This window comes from Thermobia domestica, chromosome 16 (assembly GCF_964235325.1).
Source record: "Thermobia domestica chromosome 16, izTheDome1.hap1.1, whole genome shotgun sequence".
Classification (NCBI taxonomy): domain Eukaryota; kingdom Metazoa; phylum Arthropoda; class Insecta; order Zygentoma; family Lepismatidae; genus Thermobia; species Thermobia domestica.
In genome coordinates, this window is record NC_137469.1 from 35,899,521 (window position 1) to 35,919,559 (window position 20,039).

Consider the following 20,039-nt stretch of genomic DNA (forward strand, 5'->3'; position numbering starts at 1 on the left):
TACAGGACCACGAGCACCAAAATTATGCAGCCAATGAATCCTGAATAATTCAAATGCAAAGACCTTCACTGCCACTTGTGCGCCACTGGCAACAGTTCGCTAGTAATACTTTGTTTTCGTCTTTGTTTTAGGCGTATAAGTGTATGATTTCCTCTGTGTATGGTTTTACACATACGAGGAGTGGACGTTAAATTTTGACATCTACGTCATATGTATGTAATTGCATACACGTCTATAAAACGAACGCAACGAAAGAGTAATATCTTGTTTGTGTATGGAAAAATCATACACGCGCGCTGCACGAGAGCCGTGTGTATGAAATTCAATACACATGACAGTCTACGTGTTTAAACTTTAATTTCAAGATCATGAGTTATCCTAGTTCCAAATGTTTCTCTTTTGCTACATTCATCACGAACATGCATCAAAACTCGTTTTCTAAAAACAATAATCACTAAATACCATACGGATTATGAAATCAAAACTTCCAAGTTACGCGGGACACATCTTTATGAATGAGACCTTTAGGGAGGCCAAAAACTTGGGCTGCAATGTTCAGCTGTATCTTTGGAAGGAGTGTAATAGCAATCCAAACTCCATTGTGTTTGAGCATCGAAGATCCAATAGCGAAATTTTCTTTCTGTAGTAATGAACTTCCATCCTTTCTAAAAGCATTGTTCTAGTTTGAATTATTTACTTAAGTACGTCGAAATCGCTTCTTTTCAGTTGTTAAGATTCTCTTTACTCCATACTTGAACTCGCAAATAAAAAGAAAGATAGCAACCAGCAAGAAGATTAAATTCATTTGTCCTATGTACCGTATAGCGACAGAACTGTAAGTGAGAGTGCAGAAATTAGACTGCGGAACAAACATACACAACAAAGCGTTGCGTGTGTGATAGCTGTTTGTCAACTTGTTTGTTGTTTGCTCTTTGTAGCCATCTTGCAGCTCAGTGTTGATCATTACACACACACAGTCAACCAATTAAACAACAACGCTAACGTGGTGGTGACTTCATTTAAGTTAAGTGATAGGAACATCAAAACAAGTCACTCCGTAAATGCAAATGATTTTATCTCAAATTCTACAAAATTATTAAAGGTAAAAAGTTCAACGAAAAAAAAAATAAGACTACACAGTATACCAATCAATAGATTTCATTAAGATGGACAAAAACTGATATGCGTAACTTGAAAGCTCACGCGTAGTTTTAGAGAAAAATGGAGACAAAATTGTACCAATTTGTATTGTTCGAGAACCGTACCACTTATTGCGGTGAAACTGATACTAAAATATACTATCATCATTAACTTCTTCATTATGACAATAACAATACGATTGTACGAGCTCTGACGATTATGGTCGCGAACTTGTTCCATAAAATGGGGTATACGCCGATTCAGTGGGTTACATTTTGATCATATCTTTCAATCTTCAATAACAGAGCAAGAAGTCTTCCCTGCGCTCATCCAACCTAGAAATGTCGTTGTAAACAATCAGATAAGAAATTTAGCAGATGTCCACTCAGTTGTGGACCCAACACCTCTCGTTACCTTACGATCAACGTTTATCTTCCAAGATCAGTACATACGTTCTTTAAGGAAGTGATTCTTTGTCACATAAAAATAACAGGAAATCACTAACTAATTCATTTTTAAAATATTGATTCCGTTTCACAGATAGTGAAGTATATGAAGGCACAACCATGTATAAATCTCCAAATTTAAATAATAAATTAGATATTTAAACAAAAAAATATCCGCGCATTATAAATGCTACAAAATTCGTTTATATGAATTCTTAATCTTAAAAAGACAAGCAACAGAAGCTCAAGTTGCTATTCCGGTTCAAGTTGTGTAATATATGTAGGAAATAAATATTCTTTCTTTGATATGTGATACGAGGCTTAAGTGGAATCTGAACCAACACTCAAGTTTTTATTAACACTTTCATATCATTATATCTGATGGAATTGGTGGGTACACAAGTCATCATACAAAATTAAATTTCTTGTTATGGGGAATAAATGCATCAGTAATGATGTTCCTATTAACCCTATATTCAACCTATAATTCAAAAACCATATTATACACGATAAACCTTTCTCATTACCGTTTGTTGCCTGCAAGAGATTGCTTAGAGAAGCAGTTATATAACTTCCGTTTGAATGTATATAATTTGAATTTTCATTATTCAAATGGAAGGCTATATAGATTAGATTCAAATGCAACACGTATAAAAATACAGGCTTAAGAAATAAGAAAAAACTGCATTACTCAGGTGAAAATCTAGAACGGATTCAATAAAATACTTTATGATTTATTAAATTTTAGAAAAGAGATGCTGAATTTTAACCGGCAAAAATCTCAAGGTTTGCAACTAGTTTAGGTATCAAAAGTAGGCTAAAAAACACAAATGGATATACCCCAACTCTCTTCTCATAAATCGAAAACTAAAATTGATTGTCTTTAAAGCAAGTTAAAAGAAAACGATATAAAAATAAAAGGAAATAAACCTATTGAATGCCATAGTACACATAAGATTAAAAAAATACCCACGATTTATTTATTTATTATAACTTATTATTGATTTTTATTTCTCTCGTTACATGTTGTACCCCATATTATATCTAATATCTTATGGAAGGTATATGATATTACACCTCATATTATCTAACGGTGTCTTCCCGTTTGGCCTGTTGTAACTAATGACCTAATTACCAATCTACAGTGTATAATGAAGCCAATATGCTTAGTTAGTTGGCGGAACTGTCACAAGTTATTATTTTAAAATAAACGTTGCTTTGTTCCTGAACTAGTTAGTTAACAAATTTCTAATATTTTTTTCCTCCCTGTATCATTACAGATTTGCCCGTGGAAATGGAAGAAGGTGGCGCCCCTCGAAGCAGCCGGTTGAGGAGAGAAGCTCGAGCGAAGCCGGATTCGGAGTGGCTTGGCCTCGGTAAGCGTGAGGCCCGGTTCACACCCTACGTTAGTGTAGGTGCGTACCCTGCCTGCACTAACCAAACCGGAGCATACAAAAACCCCGGTGGCCTTTCGGAACCAAACGCCCGTTTTAATGTTGCTGTAGATCTTACAAAAATTATATTTACGGACAAATCAAATGTTTCATCTCACATTTTGTTCCAATTTATTAACAAAGAAATCGATTTATTTAAGCAAAATAGCATTTTTTTAAAAAAAAGTATTATGCCTTAAATACAGGGTAGTCCAAAAACTATTAGATAATATTTTCAATTGAATACCTAATTAATCTCCTTTTCCATGCACAGGTAAATCCATGTTAAATTTTAATAATACTAGTATTTGTATTCTTGGGATATCATATATTGTTCAGTACTTCCACTCGACACTAGAAATATAGCTACCTCCTTCTTAGCTCATTGTAAGAAATATATGTAAACATATTAATACGCCAAATAACAACTGCATTTCTTGTTTGTATAAATGTCTATAACATTCTTCATGAAATGAAATAAAATCTTTCAGTTTTACATTCCACGGTAGTGCCGTGTAGGCTACAGTAGACGGTGACGATGAAAATGAACAAAATTTTAAAATGTAGAAAGTAGGAAGAAAAGGGAGAACACCGAAAAAATCCACGCACACTGTATTTGCCTACCACGTAGGCCACTTGGCACAAGCTGGTATCAAAGCATGGATCCAACGAATCAGAGTTTATGTATGCTATCTATATTTGAATATTCTATGTAATATGTATTGAACGTACTAAAAATATTTCTTTAAAATAATTTTATACTGCCTTCTGTCTTTCTTAATTAGCTAATGATCAATAGTATATTACTAAAATAGCGATCGAAAAATTTGTGAATAACTTCGGAATTCTTTCAGATGTTCTAAAAATGTTTGGTTTTTCAAATAGCCTATTCATTGATATTGTGGTCATACTTCGAATATATGGGTATAAATAAGGTTGGAGTAAAAGGAGAAGTAAATTTTAGATGATTTTGAGTTGATCCTGTACATTAGGATTAACTTCTAGTCTCGGAATTTTTTTGTGTGTGAAAATGTGTTCCTAAGTGCTAAAATAGCTAAACAGTGTCATCAACACTGACCATCACATTAGTCATGCCTATAAACAAATATGTAAAGGCTATAACATTTTTGTTTTATAAAAACAGCAATTATGGGTTTTCAACATGTAATATTCACAGTAAATTTTGTTGATAATTCGTCAAACGCATTATAGGAATTCATTTATTAGTCATAATTTAAAAATACATATATATATATATAATAGAAACAAAATGTGAGATGATGAACATTTTGATAAGACCTGAATAATCCGTTTGAAATTTCGCGTCTATATGCAAAGATACAACAAACAGCCCTGGTGATGGTAACACAGGACTTACTGATTTCTTTTTAAAAAATTAAAAGACTATTATTTTATAGTGCATGTAGTATTCTTATTGCATGAGAATAAGTAGACTTTGATCTTTCAGTACACATTGTATAATTTATTTGTTTTGCTATTTTTTCAATTGTTTGAATTTATTCAATGAAACGACTAGCAGAGGCGGAGTCTAGAAGGTAGAAACTGGGGAGAGGAGGCATTCAGAACCCAGACTATGATAAGTATATCATCAGTTTGCTACAAACTTCTAAACACATATAAATAATATTATTTTTGTTACTCAAAAACTCGGGGGCTAGGCCCCCGGCCCCGGGCAAGACACGCTACTGCTAACTAGTTTTTAAATCACTGTGGTGCTTTCCTGTCAGCAACTCAACTCATACTATGTGTTGCCAAATTTTCTACTAAGTCATTACATGACAAATTTTCTTCTCGGTTTATACAAAATAGTAGTCTACAGTAATACTTTTATTGAATTCAGATGGACTATTAAACTGAGATACTTTAATATATACATTCAACTTTGTGCAAACTGATAGTGTTACAATATACCATAAAAACTATTCTTATAGTGGATCATTAGTTAAATAGCGTTCTCGCATCCGAAACCAATAAAACAAATCATGAAGCACGTTTTCAAAATATAAACTTCTTCATATGTTTAGAATGATTTACCAAATTTGACTTTATAATACACTTTCTCTATATATAAATAGGAGATCAAAGTATATAAAAATCTTCGTGATGTAATTAGGTCAGAATTTCGAAAAATAAACGGAAATGTAAAAAATATCCCCCCCAAATAAGTTAATTCTCATTTTATAAAACGAAAAGATAAACTTTCGTTATTAACACAAAAATTCTAATTATAAAGGGTGTCCCAAGAGAAGGCAATTTTTGAAATATCCAACATTTCTGTTCTAATAAGTTGGAAACACTGAACGTTACACGATTGTCATCTGTTGTCTTTGTGGTTAGTAGTCACGAACGTCAAATAGCGCATCGGCGTCATCTGTTTTCTGTACACGTAGGAATCAAGCGCACATCACATTTGTAATAAGTTTTCACTATAACAATACACTGTTCCATCATGAAGCGCCCCGTTCGTACCCGTACAGAAAACAGATGACGCCGATGCGCTATTTCGCGCTCCGTGGCTACTAACCACAAAGACAACAGATGAAAATCGTGTTAATGTTCAGTACTGCCAACTTACTAGAACAAAAATGTCGGGCATTTAGAAAGTTGCGTTCTTTGTGAGACACACTTTACAATATTTCAACAATATTGTATTATTAAGTTTTAACGAAAAAATGTACACTCATGTCCAAAATGATTGTCGCATAGCTATAACTGTCTTCTTGTACGAATATAATTTGCTAATGCTTTTGCAGGATACTTTTAATATTGATACTATGTGTATAATCGGGAAATGTATATTTGTGATAAATTTCATAGGAAAAGAATTATAAATACGAAAATTAGAATGAGTAAAACAAAATGTTGCTAAATGAACAAGAAAGTTTTATTTCCGTTTCATTGTTCTGATTTACTGTTCTTTTGACATGAAATTTTGCACATACATGTCTTTGCCGATTCGACACATACTAACATTATAAGAAATACCGAGCGAATTCGTTATCAAATTATATTCCTACAACAACACATTTATAGACATACGACAATAATTTTGGACATGAGTGTACATAGATGTGACATGTTTCAATCGATAGATCTAGTCAAGCTGAACAAAATTATATGAACTCTCATGCGTAGTTTTTGAGAAAATCAAGAAAGACAATATTTTGTTGTAAACCTATACAAAAAATTGTGTTATACGATAACAACGCCACCTATTGAGATAAAACTGATACTGAAGTATATTGTCATCAAGGTTTTCACTATAGCACTAGCAAAAGGATAGTACACAGAGTATTGTTAATGATTTACAACCCAAAACTAAGACTAAGTCTATAATTTAAATTTTTGTTTTAATTATAATATCGTTCAAAGGTGAGACATACATAAATAGTGAGACCTCATAAAGCTGAGCAAAATATAGGCGCGCAATCATAAATTTTTGATGACAGGTATCCTAACTTTCAGGGGGGATGAAATGTTACAAGCCGCTACGTCTGTATAGTATTGAACGGATATTATTCTGCAGTGCACCCGAAAAGATAACAAATAATTGTAAAATATTTCCACCTATATTTTTTTTTTTAGAAAAAAATGATAGAAGTTCATTGTTTTTGTAAAAGAAAGAGTACAGATGAAGTGAAAGATCAAATTTTAATGCTACATCAATCATTTCTTTGCTAAACAAGTAGTTTTATTAAGAAAGTGTATATAAATGTATGTTAAATTAGAAAGTTTTAGGTATTCCAGACCCAGCTCCCCTCGTGGGTGCACCTCAGACAAAATGAGATACTTGGAAGTAAATTATGATGCGTATTTTCCAAAAACTTAAAGAAAAACGAATTTTTCGGTGCTAAAATGTATTATTTCCTTCGTTGTCAATACTAATTGATCTACCCTACTCTACTCTAGTGACTGTTTATTTATTTATTTTTCTATTTATGTAAAAACAGTACAATATTAAGTAACATATTGGGATCTCTATTGTTGTTTCTCTTCATCTAACAGTGACATAAATACTCTTAACAGTAATACACATGTTTTGTATCTTTCATTTGTTTTAAAGATACCAAAAAAAAAAATTTCACAAATGAAAAATAATGTATACAGTAAAATTTCGCTTATCCATGGTCTTCGTTTCCTTTTTTTCTTCTTCTTTTTTTGCGACGAAGCACCACTTTGTGACAAAATATTTTCTAAAAGGAAAAACTTTAATCATAAACAAATAAGAGGTGTTTTAACACTAAAAACCAAACAGAATTGAAAATTGTATGTGTGTTCGTGTGGGATAATACATACATACATACATATATATATATATATATATATATATATATATATATATATATATATATATATATATATATATATATATATATATATATATATATGTGTGTGTGTGTGTGTGTGTGTGTGTGTGTGTGTGTGTGTGTGAAAGAGAGAGAGAGTTCAATAAAATTAAACACAATGAGATAGATTAACCAATAGTACAAATCTCCTTTCATGGCCCCAACAGGAAACTGCGCTTGAGGCTACTAGCATGTCATGAACCATTTCAGCGTATGAATGTATGAGTGCTATAGCCTATTAGAAGAATGTACACTATACATAATGGTGACAAAATAAAATATTCTACAATAGGCATATTTGATGTACATGTAAAACAATACTTTGAGCATATAATTTAACATGTAGAACAAGGAATCATGAATTGTAGCGATATGTGTATAGGCTACTGTTGAGCATTGTAAATAGGTGTACGCCGATGTATTGAATATTGACAATAGGTATTCAATATAAAATAAATAAATAAATAAATAAATAAATAAATAAGAACTTATACGTTGGTAGAAGAAGATGAGTATAATCTAGCTTTAACCACTAATGTCTAAGCGCCTTACTCAATTTAAATCTAAGAGTTACGTGTTCAACGTAAAAAAAGACTGATTCTAGAAACTTCAGCACGTAAGACTATAAATTTCTTGAGCAACACAACTATACATCCTTAGCGGTTAACTGTTTTATGACACTTTATAGAGAATTTTTGATCTCTGTGTTCCTCACTAAACAAGCTAACCCCTCATAGAGAAAAAAAAAAGAGGGATCTCTTCTCTTTCATCAATAAGAAAGGAGGGAGGCTACAAAGGGAAATTTAAAGCTAAATGAATAATACATGTAAGGACTTTGTGTCTCTATCGGAATATTCATTACAATATAATCCATCTGAATGGTCGGATGTCGTAAAAAATCAAAGCAAGACCTAAGCTGCAGTTTATTATGTTAAATAACAATAAAGGACCAAGAAATAATTCCAAAACCTTGTATGCATTTACCGATCACTTTCAATCCTTATAAAATTCTACAATATTCTTATTGTTCAACGAAAAACAATGCTCAAAGATAAGACATACATCAATCAATAAATGTTACTGAGCTGAACCAAATTATATGTATGAATGTACAGCGGGGGACACTTCTAAATGGTACACCTTAGCCGTAAATCTCCATATGGCTGTACCATTTAGAAGTGTCCCCCGCTGTACAAACTCATGCGTAGTTTTTGAGAAAAGGGAGGAATAATCAATTAATTTCTAAATCTAACAATTGATGTTGTACGAACACTATACCATTTATTAAGGTAAAACTGATACATTGAAATACATTCTAATTAAACTCTTCATTATGATACTAATAAGGGGGCAATAGATTGTATGGTTAATGCAATATAATAAAATTTTCATGTACTCTTAAATATTAATTTCTGTTTAATTAAAATTTAATACATCGTAATATATCAGTCGGTAGAACATACCAAACTAAACAAGATAATATGCTTGATTGTAAATTCTAATGTGTAGTTTCCGAGAAAATCGAAAAAAGTACAGGCATGTCAAACGGAGACCTTTTTTTCTGGGTTGCGAACCCCAAACCATTCTCATACATGAAATTACTGAATGGCCTTGACATCCACCCAGTTTCTCCGAGAAGGAATTCAAATTAATGCAAGACTTGGGGGTATAGAAAACGTAGCTCAGAATTGATTATAAACATGGGAATAGAAATTCAAAGATAAAATTCGATAACACAGAAATAATTTAAAATAAGAATTTAATGATCTGATGTTGAATAATTGCATAATCACAGCGCATGGTATGACTTTAAGACTAGAGAAGACAATGCATAATCACTTACTTTTGGTAACGGTGAAAAGTGGAACCTCTGATGGACAGAATGACGGAGTAGAAAACTAATGATGAATAATCTGACTCGCAGAGTTTCGACGTCAAAATAGAACTTCGCATACCCAGAAGAGAATTTCGGTTGTATTTATATGATTTTTCCGTCATACCAACATTCCTGCACATTCTTTCTGCGTCTTCCTAGTTCTAGAAGTCATACAGCCGTGTGCACCAACGAAGTTTAAACGAGCGTTCACTTAAACGCGTTCAACATTAAACTTTCAAGTTTAAACGTGGTTCCCGGACTTTCGTTGCACCATTGAAAATCGAAGTTCAGTAAGCCTCGTTTAAGTAAACTTCGGTCAATTTGTAAAATCGACTCTGATTGGTGGTCATCTTTTGTCTCTAACCTTCGTTTAACAAAGTAACAAATGAAGAAAGCATACCGCGTGCCTGGATTCTCGACTCTCGAGATTGTGTGCATCTCGACTGAATACATCATCAAAGAATGGACTAATAAATTATACCTGTAATAAAATAAGCGAGTAATACTTGGTGTTGCAATATTGGTAGTAGATTTTAGATTAGATTGTAGCGTGTAGTTTTACTATACGAATCCATAGTATAAGTAGTAGTACTAGTAGTAGTAGGAAAGGGTTAGAGGTCCCGCAGGGGTTTGTTGAGTTCTGTTCTTCGTGCAGTTTTACTATACGGATACACAGATTGCAAAATGTATAGAGAAATATGGGCAAGTCTTTAATTTTCCCATTTTATGTCGAGAACAGAAACTAACTAATCCTGCGGGGCTTCTGACTCTTTCTTACTACTACTTATACTATGGATACGTATAGTAAAACTGCACGTTGTTCTCGACATAAAATGGAAAAATTAAAGTCTGCAATTTTTTCCATATATTTTACAATCTGTGGATCCGTAGCCCCTATAGTAAAACTCCACCATAAAGATTACACTAAACTTATAACAAAGAACAAATATAATGTGAATCTATATAGACCAGGTTTGATTTCATGAATTGACTGGAGGGAACTTCTCCGCGAGAACCATGAAATTCCCTTATGACCATATCCTATTGGTCAATGTTCCGTTAAGGGGGTTCAGTGTCTTTGACACCACTTCTTTCTATTGATTTTCGTTTGATTACATAATATAACGTAATGTTATGTTAGGTTAGGTTAGCTTAGCTTAGCTTAGGTCAGGTTAGCTTAAGAGGGTCCAGTGTAGTTTTGGATCCCCTTAACGGCACACGGACCATCCTATCATCCTCAATGTGGATTCCTAGTACATTTTTTCCCCAGTATATTAAAATTCGCCACCACTAGAAAATAGAAAATGAAAAAAACTTCTGGAATCCACTGATTGGGAAAATTGATTCAACAGTTATTCATATTTCATCGTGAAAACGTTATTCTAATGCCTTTTACATCCTTTTCCCTGTTGGCGTTTGCCTACAATTCCTAGTTAGCGTAGGTAAAGTTGAGGAGCGCTACCATTTATTCTTTCCATTTATGATCTAACGACTTCTGCATTTTTAGTTTCGCACCTGTTCACCAGCTACGCACACATTTATAATATGCTTGCAAACTTGTATGTTATAAATACAATAAGTGCAAAAAATACGCACGAATTTGTGCTAAATGGCCAAAACAACCTAAGTTTGTATTTATTCCGATTCGAAGCAGGGCACAATTTGAGGGATCGCTCGTGATTTTGTCCGCGAAAGCAGGCACATAAGCGATGGTGGTGTGTGCATAAGGGTAGAGCACTGTGGAAAATATCACCCTCCTGATTTGCGGTGCAATTTCTCAAAATACATTCGTTACACATGTAAGTAATCTGTGATTATAGAAACAGCGTTAAAACGTATTGTTCATAATTATGCAATTATAATGCAAAACTAGCTTGTAGTGATCACCTACTACAGATTGGTATTTTTTATACTAATTTGTTCATCACTCGAGCAGACGGTTCTACCAAATTTTGACGCTTTTTTACATTTTCAGGTTAGATTAGAGCTTTCTTTTAGCATAGCATGCACAAATGAAGAGCTCCATTACTACTTGGGAATTGATTAGGATGGCTCAGTAACGTATAAATAAAGTGTGGGCGTATAGCATAAAAACTAGTGTATAAAACACAAACCAAGTTATGCTAGGTGGCCACTAAAAAGCACGAATGATATCTAACCGAGTTAGAGTAGGAGTACAGTAGGGAGGTCCGAGCGGTTGCGTCCATAGGGAGCAGGCGCGTCAGCGACGGGGTATACACATAAACGAGGACAGTGGAAGAGCACACTTACAATTACAATAATTTCTTTATCACTAATAATTAACATCAATATGCTGTGATAGATGGTAATGACATATATTCACACTTTCGTTCCTTCATGAAAAATATTTCACGTTGTTTTTTACCTATAAATTTTCTATTTGGTAGAACTGTCTGCTGGAGTGAACCCTTAATTTGCTTACACGAATACCTACCATCGCAAATTTGCCTCTTCACTACGTACGCACCTCGAATATAGCCCAGCAGCTTCACCTTCTAACGTTAACATTTACTGGAAAATTGTTTAGAAAATACATTATCGAAAATGCTGAGCTGATTTTGTCAACAAAAAACCCGCACAGTACTAGTTTATTTCTAATGGGTTCTCTATTGTAAAGCTACAGCCTCGCAGGTTTTCTAGCTACATATCCTCCTTATTTCTTTTTGCTAGTTAACAGACTTTACCTGAAAATTAAAAAAGAACTGTATTCCTAAAATTTCAGAACATTTATTTCATTTTATTGATATACATTATATCTAGGAAAAAATAATGAAACCACGAGCAGAAAATTTCTCCGATCACGAGAATTGTAATTTCATTAGTGGAGAAATACAAAGACATTATTAAATGTAAACAGACTGACTAGGATCAACGAAGTTTAAGCCCCCAAATTCGGCCGTTCAAGCTAAAATCAAGTTCATCCACCATTTGACCGAGACTTATCCTTGAACGTTGTTGGTGCAACAGACATTTTCACTGAACTTGGCTATGATCCTCGTTCAACAGTTGAACTTCGTTGGTGCACACGGCCGTTAGACGGTCATTTGCATTGTAGAAGTCAAGGCACTCTAAATTTTCCATTGGATTATGAATCCTAAAGAATCAAACTGCCTCCACTTCATACATTGCCTATTTTATACACATTTTAAAATTCAATTAAATATTTTGTTTGATTACACATTGTGGTACACAATAACATAAATGGAATTATATATATATATATTCATATTCAAGCTCCCTTATCCCCCTTATAATACTGTTAGTTATTTAAATAATGAACATGAATGTACTGCTGTTTCAACTTATGTACTTGTTAAGCAACCGAAAATACAAAACTGAACAGTGGGTTGCATACGATTCAGTCGACCTCCCAATTTCATACAGAGAATTTGAACTGCTTCTTCGTTGTTTTGAAAACGGTATGTTAAAAAATGGCGATAAGATTTCACCATCTTCTCTTATAAAAGACAAGCAAATTGTGCTGGATTGATCTAGGTCAAAAATCAGAATGTCAACTTAGAAAAAGCAGCCAGGGGGCTCGATCAGTGGTATCACATTATTCAACAAGATGTCGTCCGGTTATTTAGATTCTTATTAGAATTTGTAATAACGCTGTTAATGCCGATAAAATGTATTTCGTGATGTATGACCAAGTATTTGGTTATGCACACAATAATTTCGACAATATATATAAGCTGAATGCTTTAACTAATGCCATTTAATTAATTTATGTCCGTCTTAATGTTAGCACGTATTTTATCTCATCTAATGTAATTAGACAAAGCATTCTTGTTTGTCTGATTCTAATTCTGAATAGGAGTTACGTAGTAAAAAGTCGTTGAATAATACACTCTTCAGTGAGCAACGTCGTTTAGAAATAACATTCTATATATCCTCTTCAAAATATCGACCTTCTCTACTGTTTTATGATAAATGTTGTAACGTTAGCCACAATGGCGTTCTCTTTATCAGGGGTCTTCTCCTACCTTTTTTTATTGTAAGAATACTTGTTTACATCAGGTTTCAAGGTACAAGAGAGAGGTGACTGTATAACGCCGACACTTATCGCTGGCTTCGTTCTGCTTTATTAACGGTAGAAACCTTAGAGTACCGCAAGTAATAATAGCGCCAGTTGCTTCATAGATCAAGTAGCAAAACAAATTGGCTTCTGCTACTGCATTCACAGTCACGTAGGTCTTTCAAACAAGTGATTTCATCCATTTTTTTTCAGTTTATTTTATTCTTTGTGCTGAATGTTCCAGGATATACAATACAAATAATTGTGGAAATAAACACTAGTGTATATTTAGTACTAAATGTTCCGAAGCTTTGTTAGACGTTAAAAAGGTATTTCTCGGATCATTCGGAAATGAAGGTCAAGTCGAAAGTGTTTACCTGATTTCAAGTTTAAGTCTTGTCGAATATCGAAGGTATGTGAGATATGGGCCCAGTGGCGTACTCAGAAATCCATCAAGGAGAGCTCAAATACTAGCATTCACATCGTTTTAGGATACACTTAATGTTTTTAACCCTTGCACTACCAATGGGGGAGGGTACCTTGTGCCCATCACAGTATGTTTTTTTTTTTTGTAATTACTCTTCTAATCATCTCTTTAAAATTGTAAAAACAATATATTATTGCTTAACATGTTTAGCTAAAGCTTATACCTTACGGTGGTGCAAATTGAACGTTAGTGTATCTCATAAAGTTGCTTTTTTAAGTTGGTGGGCACAAAGTACCCCCCGTTGCCCGTTGGTAGGAGATGTGACTGACATTTAGAAGTGTCATTCCTAGATGGCAGTATAACAAAATAACTGTACCCCGCCTTTTCTGAATTTGGCGGTAACCTTATCCCGTGTACTGTTCACTCCAGTCACTGTGAAGATTTTTTTTGACTCGCATTATATATAAAAATCATAGTAAAGTGTTTCACAACATTATAATTAAATCGGCATTCCTTAAAGTATTCGCTTGTTCACACAACTAGGACATTAAACGTTTCTTTCTACACGACAAACACGAATGTTCAACATTAGAAAGAACAATCTTCTTTTGTTTTAAGATTTTTTTGCAAGAATTTCACTTTACAGTTTTCTTTCATATTCTGATTTCAATCTTTATACTTTCTTCTAACCTTTTGATGAACTACATCTCAACTGGAGTTATTAAAGGAACGTGAAATCAAGAAAGCAATGTGAATAAGGACCTTAACATACAAGTGTTTTCTATTCACTTGATTTTTTTTGTTCAACATACAAATGTTTTCTATTCACTTGATTTTTTGTTTAACATACAAGTGTTTTCTATTCACTTATTTTTTTTTGTTTAACATACAAGTGTTTCCTATTCACTTGATTTTTTTGTTTAACATACAAGTGTTTTCTATTCACTTGATTTGTTTTGTTTAACATACAAGTGTTTTCTTTCACTTCATTTTTTTGTTTAATATACACGTGTTTCCTATTCACTTGATTTTTTTGTTTAACATACAAGCGTTTTCTATTCACTTGATTTTTTGTTTAACATACAAGTGTTTTCTATTCACTTGATTCTTTTGTTTCCTTAAAAGGAAAAGATTCTTTTTCTATTGTTTAACTGAAAAAATGCTCATTATAATAATTTCGTACAAAGAATCGCAATCGTCATAACTAATGTTAAGAGTTCCCTACTAAAATTATTTCATGGAAAAGTGGGAGAAAAAGTTCCCCACTACGTGTGTTCCTCGCTGAGTCAGGGGTGTCACTTTGGATTTCTAATTCATTCAGAAACGTTTTTTTTTTTTTGACATTTCTGTTATCTAAGACCCCCATGAAAGTTTTGTTCAAAAATTCTTACTTGAACAATGTTTGGGTTTTTGTGGGTTAAAGATCATGGATGGAAAGAACCTGTTCTTTGGAACGCTGTTCATATCAAAAACAGTTTTCGTTATCCCTTACTCTCTTGAAATCAATATTATATCGGAAGTTATGCTGGTTTTTACTACTTGCAAGCAGCCAGTGTTCGTAGTTTGAGGGAAATTTCCTTAATTTATGGAAATTTCGTAGTTAAAATTTGACAGAAGAGATTTGTTTTTTGGTACAACATGAAATTCCAGGCAAGTTCTCACGTCGACTAGTTCAGTGGTTCTCAACCATTGTTTCGCGACACATTGGTGTGTCACGCAGTCCCCTAGAGTGTATCGCGAAATTTTAGAATTTAAAAATCATGACGAATTTAATAATAATAATTAGTTAAAGTCAACTTTAAGACAGGCTGTACCAGTCAATGCCTCCAGCGGCAGCAATAACGCTCAGTGCTACATAGAATAATTATATAAAAACTTACAGGGTTACATTATTATTATTATTATTACTATTATTATTATTATTATTATTATTATTATTATTATTATTATTATTATTATTATTATTATTATTATTATTATTATTATTATTATTATTATTAAATATATCAAACAAGTGTGTCGCGATGTCCTGATGTACAGTAAAGTATGTCGTCAATTTAAAAAGGTTGAGAACCACTGGACTAGTTGATCAAACAAATACTTAAACTTTTCTTTGTTCTTCAGAAATGAATCAATACAGTATCAGTAGAAAGGCTGTGTGTGTGTTTTTTTTTTTTTTCCAAAATAGCATAATTTGTACTTATTCTTGGCGACTGTGTATTTGTGCGATTTTTTTGTAAAAAAAATGAAGGGAAGAGTAAAAGAAATAGAAGCAAAAGACAAATGTAGTTGGTGTTTCCTTTAATATAGCTACAGTAATCTTATCACATAACTTCTATCATAGGAATTGGACACTCAATAAATTAGGGAAAATTTGATATAATAAAAGGGAAAATTTTTGTGTCAGTCGAGGGAAATTTTCTTCAGGAAACTTACGAACACTGCTTCCAGCTTCAATAGAAAAATAATAGATGAGATGAAATATATTCTTATGAATCCTCAATCCATATCAAAAAGACGGTTTCACGTCTTCGATTACTGTCTTTACTTTGTGTAAATTAATGAAATGGAATGAAATCTTAAAGGCTTACGTCTCACGATTTTGCCGGCTAGGTTAAAGGAGACGTTGATTATGAGAAATGAATGAAATGGTGGAATGAAGAAATTGGGAGGAAACGGAAGAACCCCGAGGAAACCCACGTACACGATGTTTATCCACTACAAATTCACTTGGTGCGGGTTGGGATCGAAAGGACTCCATGCACCAGAGGTGACGCGGCCTCTGTGGAAATTAATGTCGACCTAAAAATGGTAGTAGATTTTTACCCCTTTGGTTGAATATAGAGGAAAAAGTAGGAGATGAAACGTTCTTCTGAAGTATAGAATCCATGTCCCCCCCCCAAAAAAAAAAAGCGTGTCGCTGTCTAGTGCAGGGGCGTCATTTAGGGGGGCCGGGAGGGGCATTTACCCTACTTGAGTTTGAGATTTATATAGATTTTATCAATAGAATAGTAGTAAGTCAGTGAAAAACGCGAAATTTTACTTATATCAAGGGGTCTTGCCCCCCCAAAGCCAAATTTGGAATGACGCTACTGGTCTAGTGTCGTTTTCTATTACTTTGGTGATCAGTTTTGAAACTAGGAATCGTAAATTTTTACCACTTCCGGTTTGAATAGGAGATTAATAAAGAAGATTATAGCTATTCCTAGAATGGTAAATTAATTCAAAAAAAAAAAAACGCCCCTCACTATCTCATCTCTTTTTTGCTCTTAATAGATTATTTGAAACCGGAAATTGTAGTGAATTTCTATCACTTCAGATTTTAGTAGAGTGTTAAGAATGGACATAAAATGTATCCTTAAGACGTCTAATCGATTGCAGTAAACAGCTTCTTACTACATAGTACCGTTTTTGCTCTATAGTGATTAACAGAAAAGGTTGATTTCCACTCATTTCGGTTTGAATATTGGCTCTGAAAACTAATTGTATTCCTGATTTTTGACTTTTTACATCTTGACCAAATTTAGTGGTGATGCATCAAGTGATTATTGAGATATAAAGAAGGTTTGGTAAACCTTACTCCTATATAAACTGTTATTTTTACTAATGGAAAATAAAATATTTTATTAAATATTCATCATAATAAGTATCCTGACTTTTCTGCCAATTGACACAAATAATGCACTTCCATGTGCTACGGATCTCTGTTACTGTCTTCGTTTTTATGTAATAATACCCCTATTTAATAACTTGATACATGTCAACAGACTACAAATAGTATAGTTTGAAAGTATAATAAAATGAAAATGAAATCTTTAAGTTTTACGTCCCACGGTTATGCCGGTTAGGCTAAAGGAGGCGGTGATAATGAGAGATGAGTGAAATGGTGGAATGAAGAAAGTGGGAGGAAACGGGAGAACTCCGAGAAAACCCACGAGCTCGGTGTTTGTCCACCACAAAGTCCACACGGCGCGAGCTGGGATCGAACCAGTGACTGGAAGTATAATAATAATAATAATAATAATAATAATAATAATAATAATAATAATAATAATAATAATAATAATAATAATATAATTTGTACTTGATAAGGATAAAGCGTTATATTTTACGTCATAATAGACTGCATTAGAAAAGTATCCTTAAATGTTCATAGTTCATAATCGTGCGTTATTGTATGTGGCTAATCCCTAGATAGAAACTTCATTTAGATGGGTAGAAGTCTGTCTGTTTGCTATTTTTAAAAGTTAATGTGAAAATTGTTATTTAATCTTCTATAGGTAGTATTTGTTTTCGTTTCATCTTAATTTTTGGGTTGGTCTGGACCAATTCCTTAATTTTTGGATTGGTCTGGACCAATTCCTTGGGCCTAACTACATCTCTGATGTAGGAAAACAATCTTGAAACGGAAGTATGAAAATTGAAACAATAACAGGCATAATTAATATAATTGCAAGATGTTAACATTTACAAACTATATTTTCCTCACAGTAACTACATTTCGTTTCTATATAAAAATGACCATTCTGCCTTCAGTTATGCTAACACCCAGAACGAGCTTTCTTACGCAAAATGAAGATTTTACAAATTAGAATACAACTCGTAACATTTAATCGTTGTAGGTAATATTTGTTATTTAAAAGTACCGCTTTCTTTCAAATCGATGTAGTAATTGATGATGAACCAAGTTATATTATGTACCCAATACGTAATACGTACTTGGATCCACGCTGCGATATCTCGACTTTTAACGAATTTATTACTTTGAAACGTGCTGCTCTACATGTACACTACTTATTAATTATGTCTGAAAGATTTCATTTTATTAATTCTGTACCACCTCTTCTAGATCCCATAATTCTCAAATTAGGTCAGTGTAATGAATCACTCTATTAAATTTTTGTTATTGTGTTTTTGTGTGTGAAATTATGAAGTTTTCGATTCAACGTTAATTAGGATGTTTTGTGTTTCTTTTAAAGTCTCTTTCATAGTAACATAATTTAGATCCGTTATTTTTCAAACACCCTGTACATTACATTACGCCATCACATTGAACAAGAAATTTATTTGACATAAAATACGTTTTAAAGAAACTTGAAACGAATATAGACTAAATTGAGAAAACAATACGTTGACATCTAGTTTTACAGAATGCAACTTGAATAATTACTAGGTTTTTTTTTTCCTTTTAAAAATGCATTTTACAGTATGTTGCACATCGCACATTACTTGTTAACAAACTGATTTGAGCAGATGTTGCCAGGTAACACTTTTTTTCTCTCCCCAATATCGCCGCACTAATTACTCCACCGATTAGTAAGTATATATATGAGATTTCTGGTCATATCTGTACATATATATGTTAATATGTGAAACTGCTTTTTTTTCTGTTGATTTGCTCAGTAAACACCAACGTAATGTTATATTTTTAATCACTTGAGAACGGTAAGTACAAACGTATTGATTTTAGACGATTTTTTTAAATCAATTGCTCCATGGGCGGAGTAGCTCAATCAACCAGAAGGGGGCACACAACCAAAACAAACAAGGAAGTTTCTCTATATGTATAGTGCATAACGTGATGCAGGAGGGGTATTCTCGTATCACCTCTATCTCCACACCTACAGCGTTACTACTATCTTCTTACCTTTTACATGTTAGTCTGTGTCAACGATATCGTGTTCAGGGATAGTCTTGGAATTTTCCTGTTCCTTCATACTTTCTCATTCCATTCTTCTTCTATTATTCACTTAGATTTATTAGCTATTTTCTTTTACTTTATGTAACGTAAACGTGGAACTTTAAATTGTTCTTTGTTTTAGAATAGAAAACTTATTAGAATCAAACCATGCAACTTAAATTCCATATACTTCCATATTAGTTAAAACGCTCTGAAATTTCGTACACATACATAATCCCGATGACATTACAATACTTTCACTTTATTTTTGCTCTAGCCTATTGTTTTATTGAAAAATTAATAAAAGTATGTGATTGAGCGCCTGCAGCTTATACAACCCAATCATCACAGAAGTTATGTTGGTTGCATTCGTCTAGACTTTCAGTTAACTTCTTTTGGTAGTAAGCGAAAAGAAATTATTGCCTTCCACAATTCCGATTGGAAATATTGAATGAAGACTAAAAAGTAAAAGGAGTAATTTTTGAAAAGAATGTTTTTAGATATACAGAAAATGCCCAAAAAATAGGAAACAAGTTTTGGTGGGATCTGTTATTACCTTATTTACACAAGTTCACCGGTAAAAGTGGATCTGAAAAGGTAAGGGGGTGGTAGGTAGCGGCATGACGTCACG

General features: G+C 33.1%; 1 protein-coding gene across 2 annotated transcripts in view; it reads left to right on the top strand.

The window, feature by feature from the left end:
* Nucleotides 1-20,039, top strand: part of LOC145672745 (uncharacterized) — a 137,236-nt gene that overhangs the window by 91,734 nt on the left and 25,463 nt on the right. The window contains exon 2 of one of the 2 annotated variants that reach the window (XM_081741917.1): nucleotides 2,867-3,001. In XM_081741917.1, the coding sequence (XP_081598043.1) occupies nucleotides 2,867-3,001 (135 nt within the window). The remainder of the gene's footprint in view (nucleotides 1-2,866; nucleotides 3,002-20,039) is intronic. The other variant, XM_081741918.1, reaches the window with a different exon arrangement.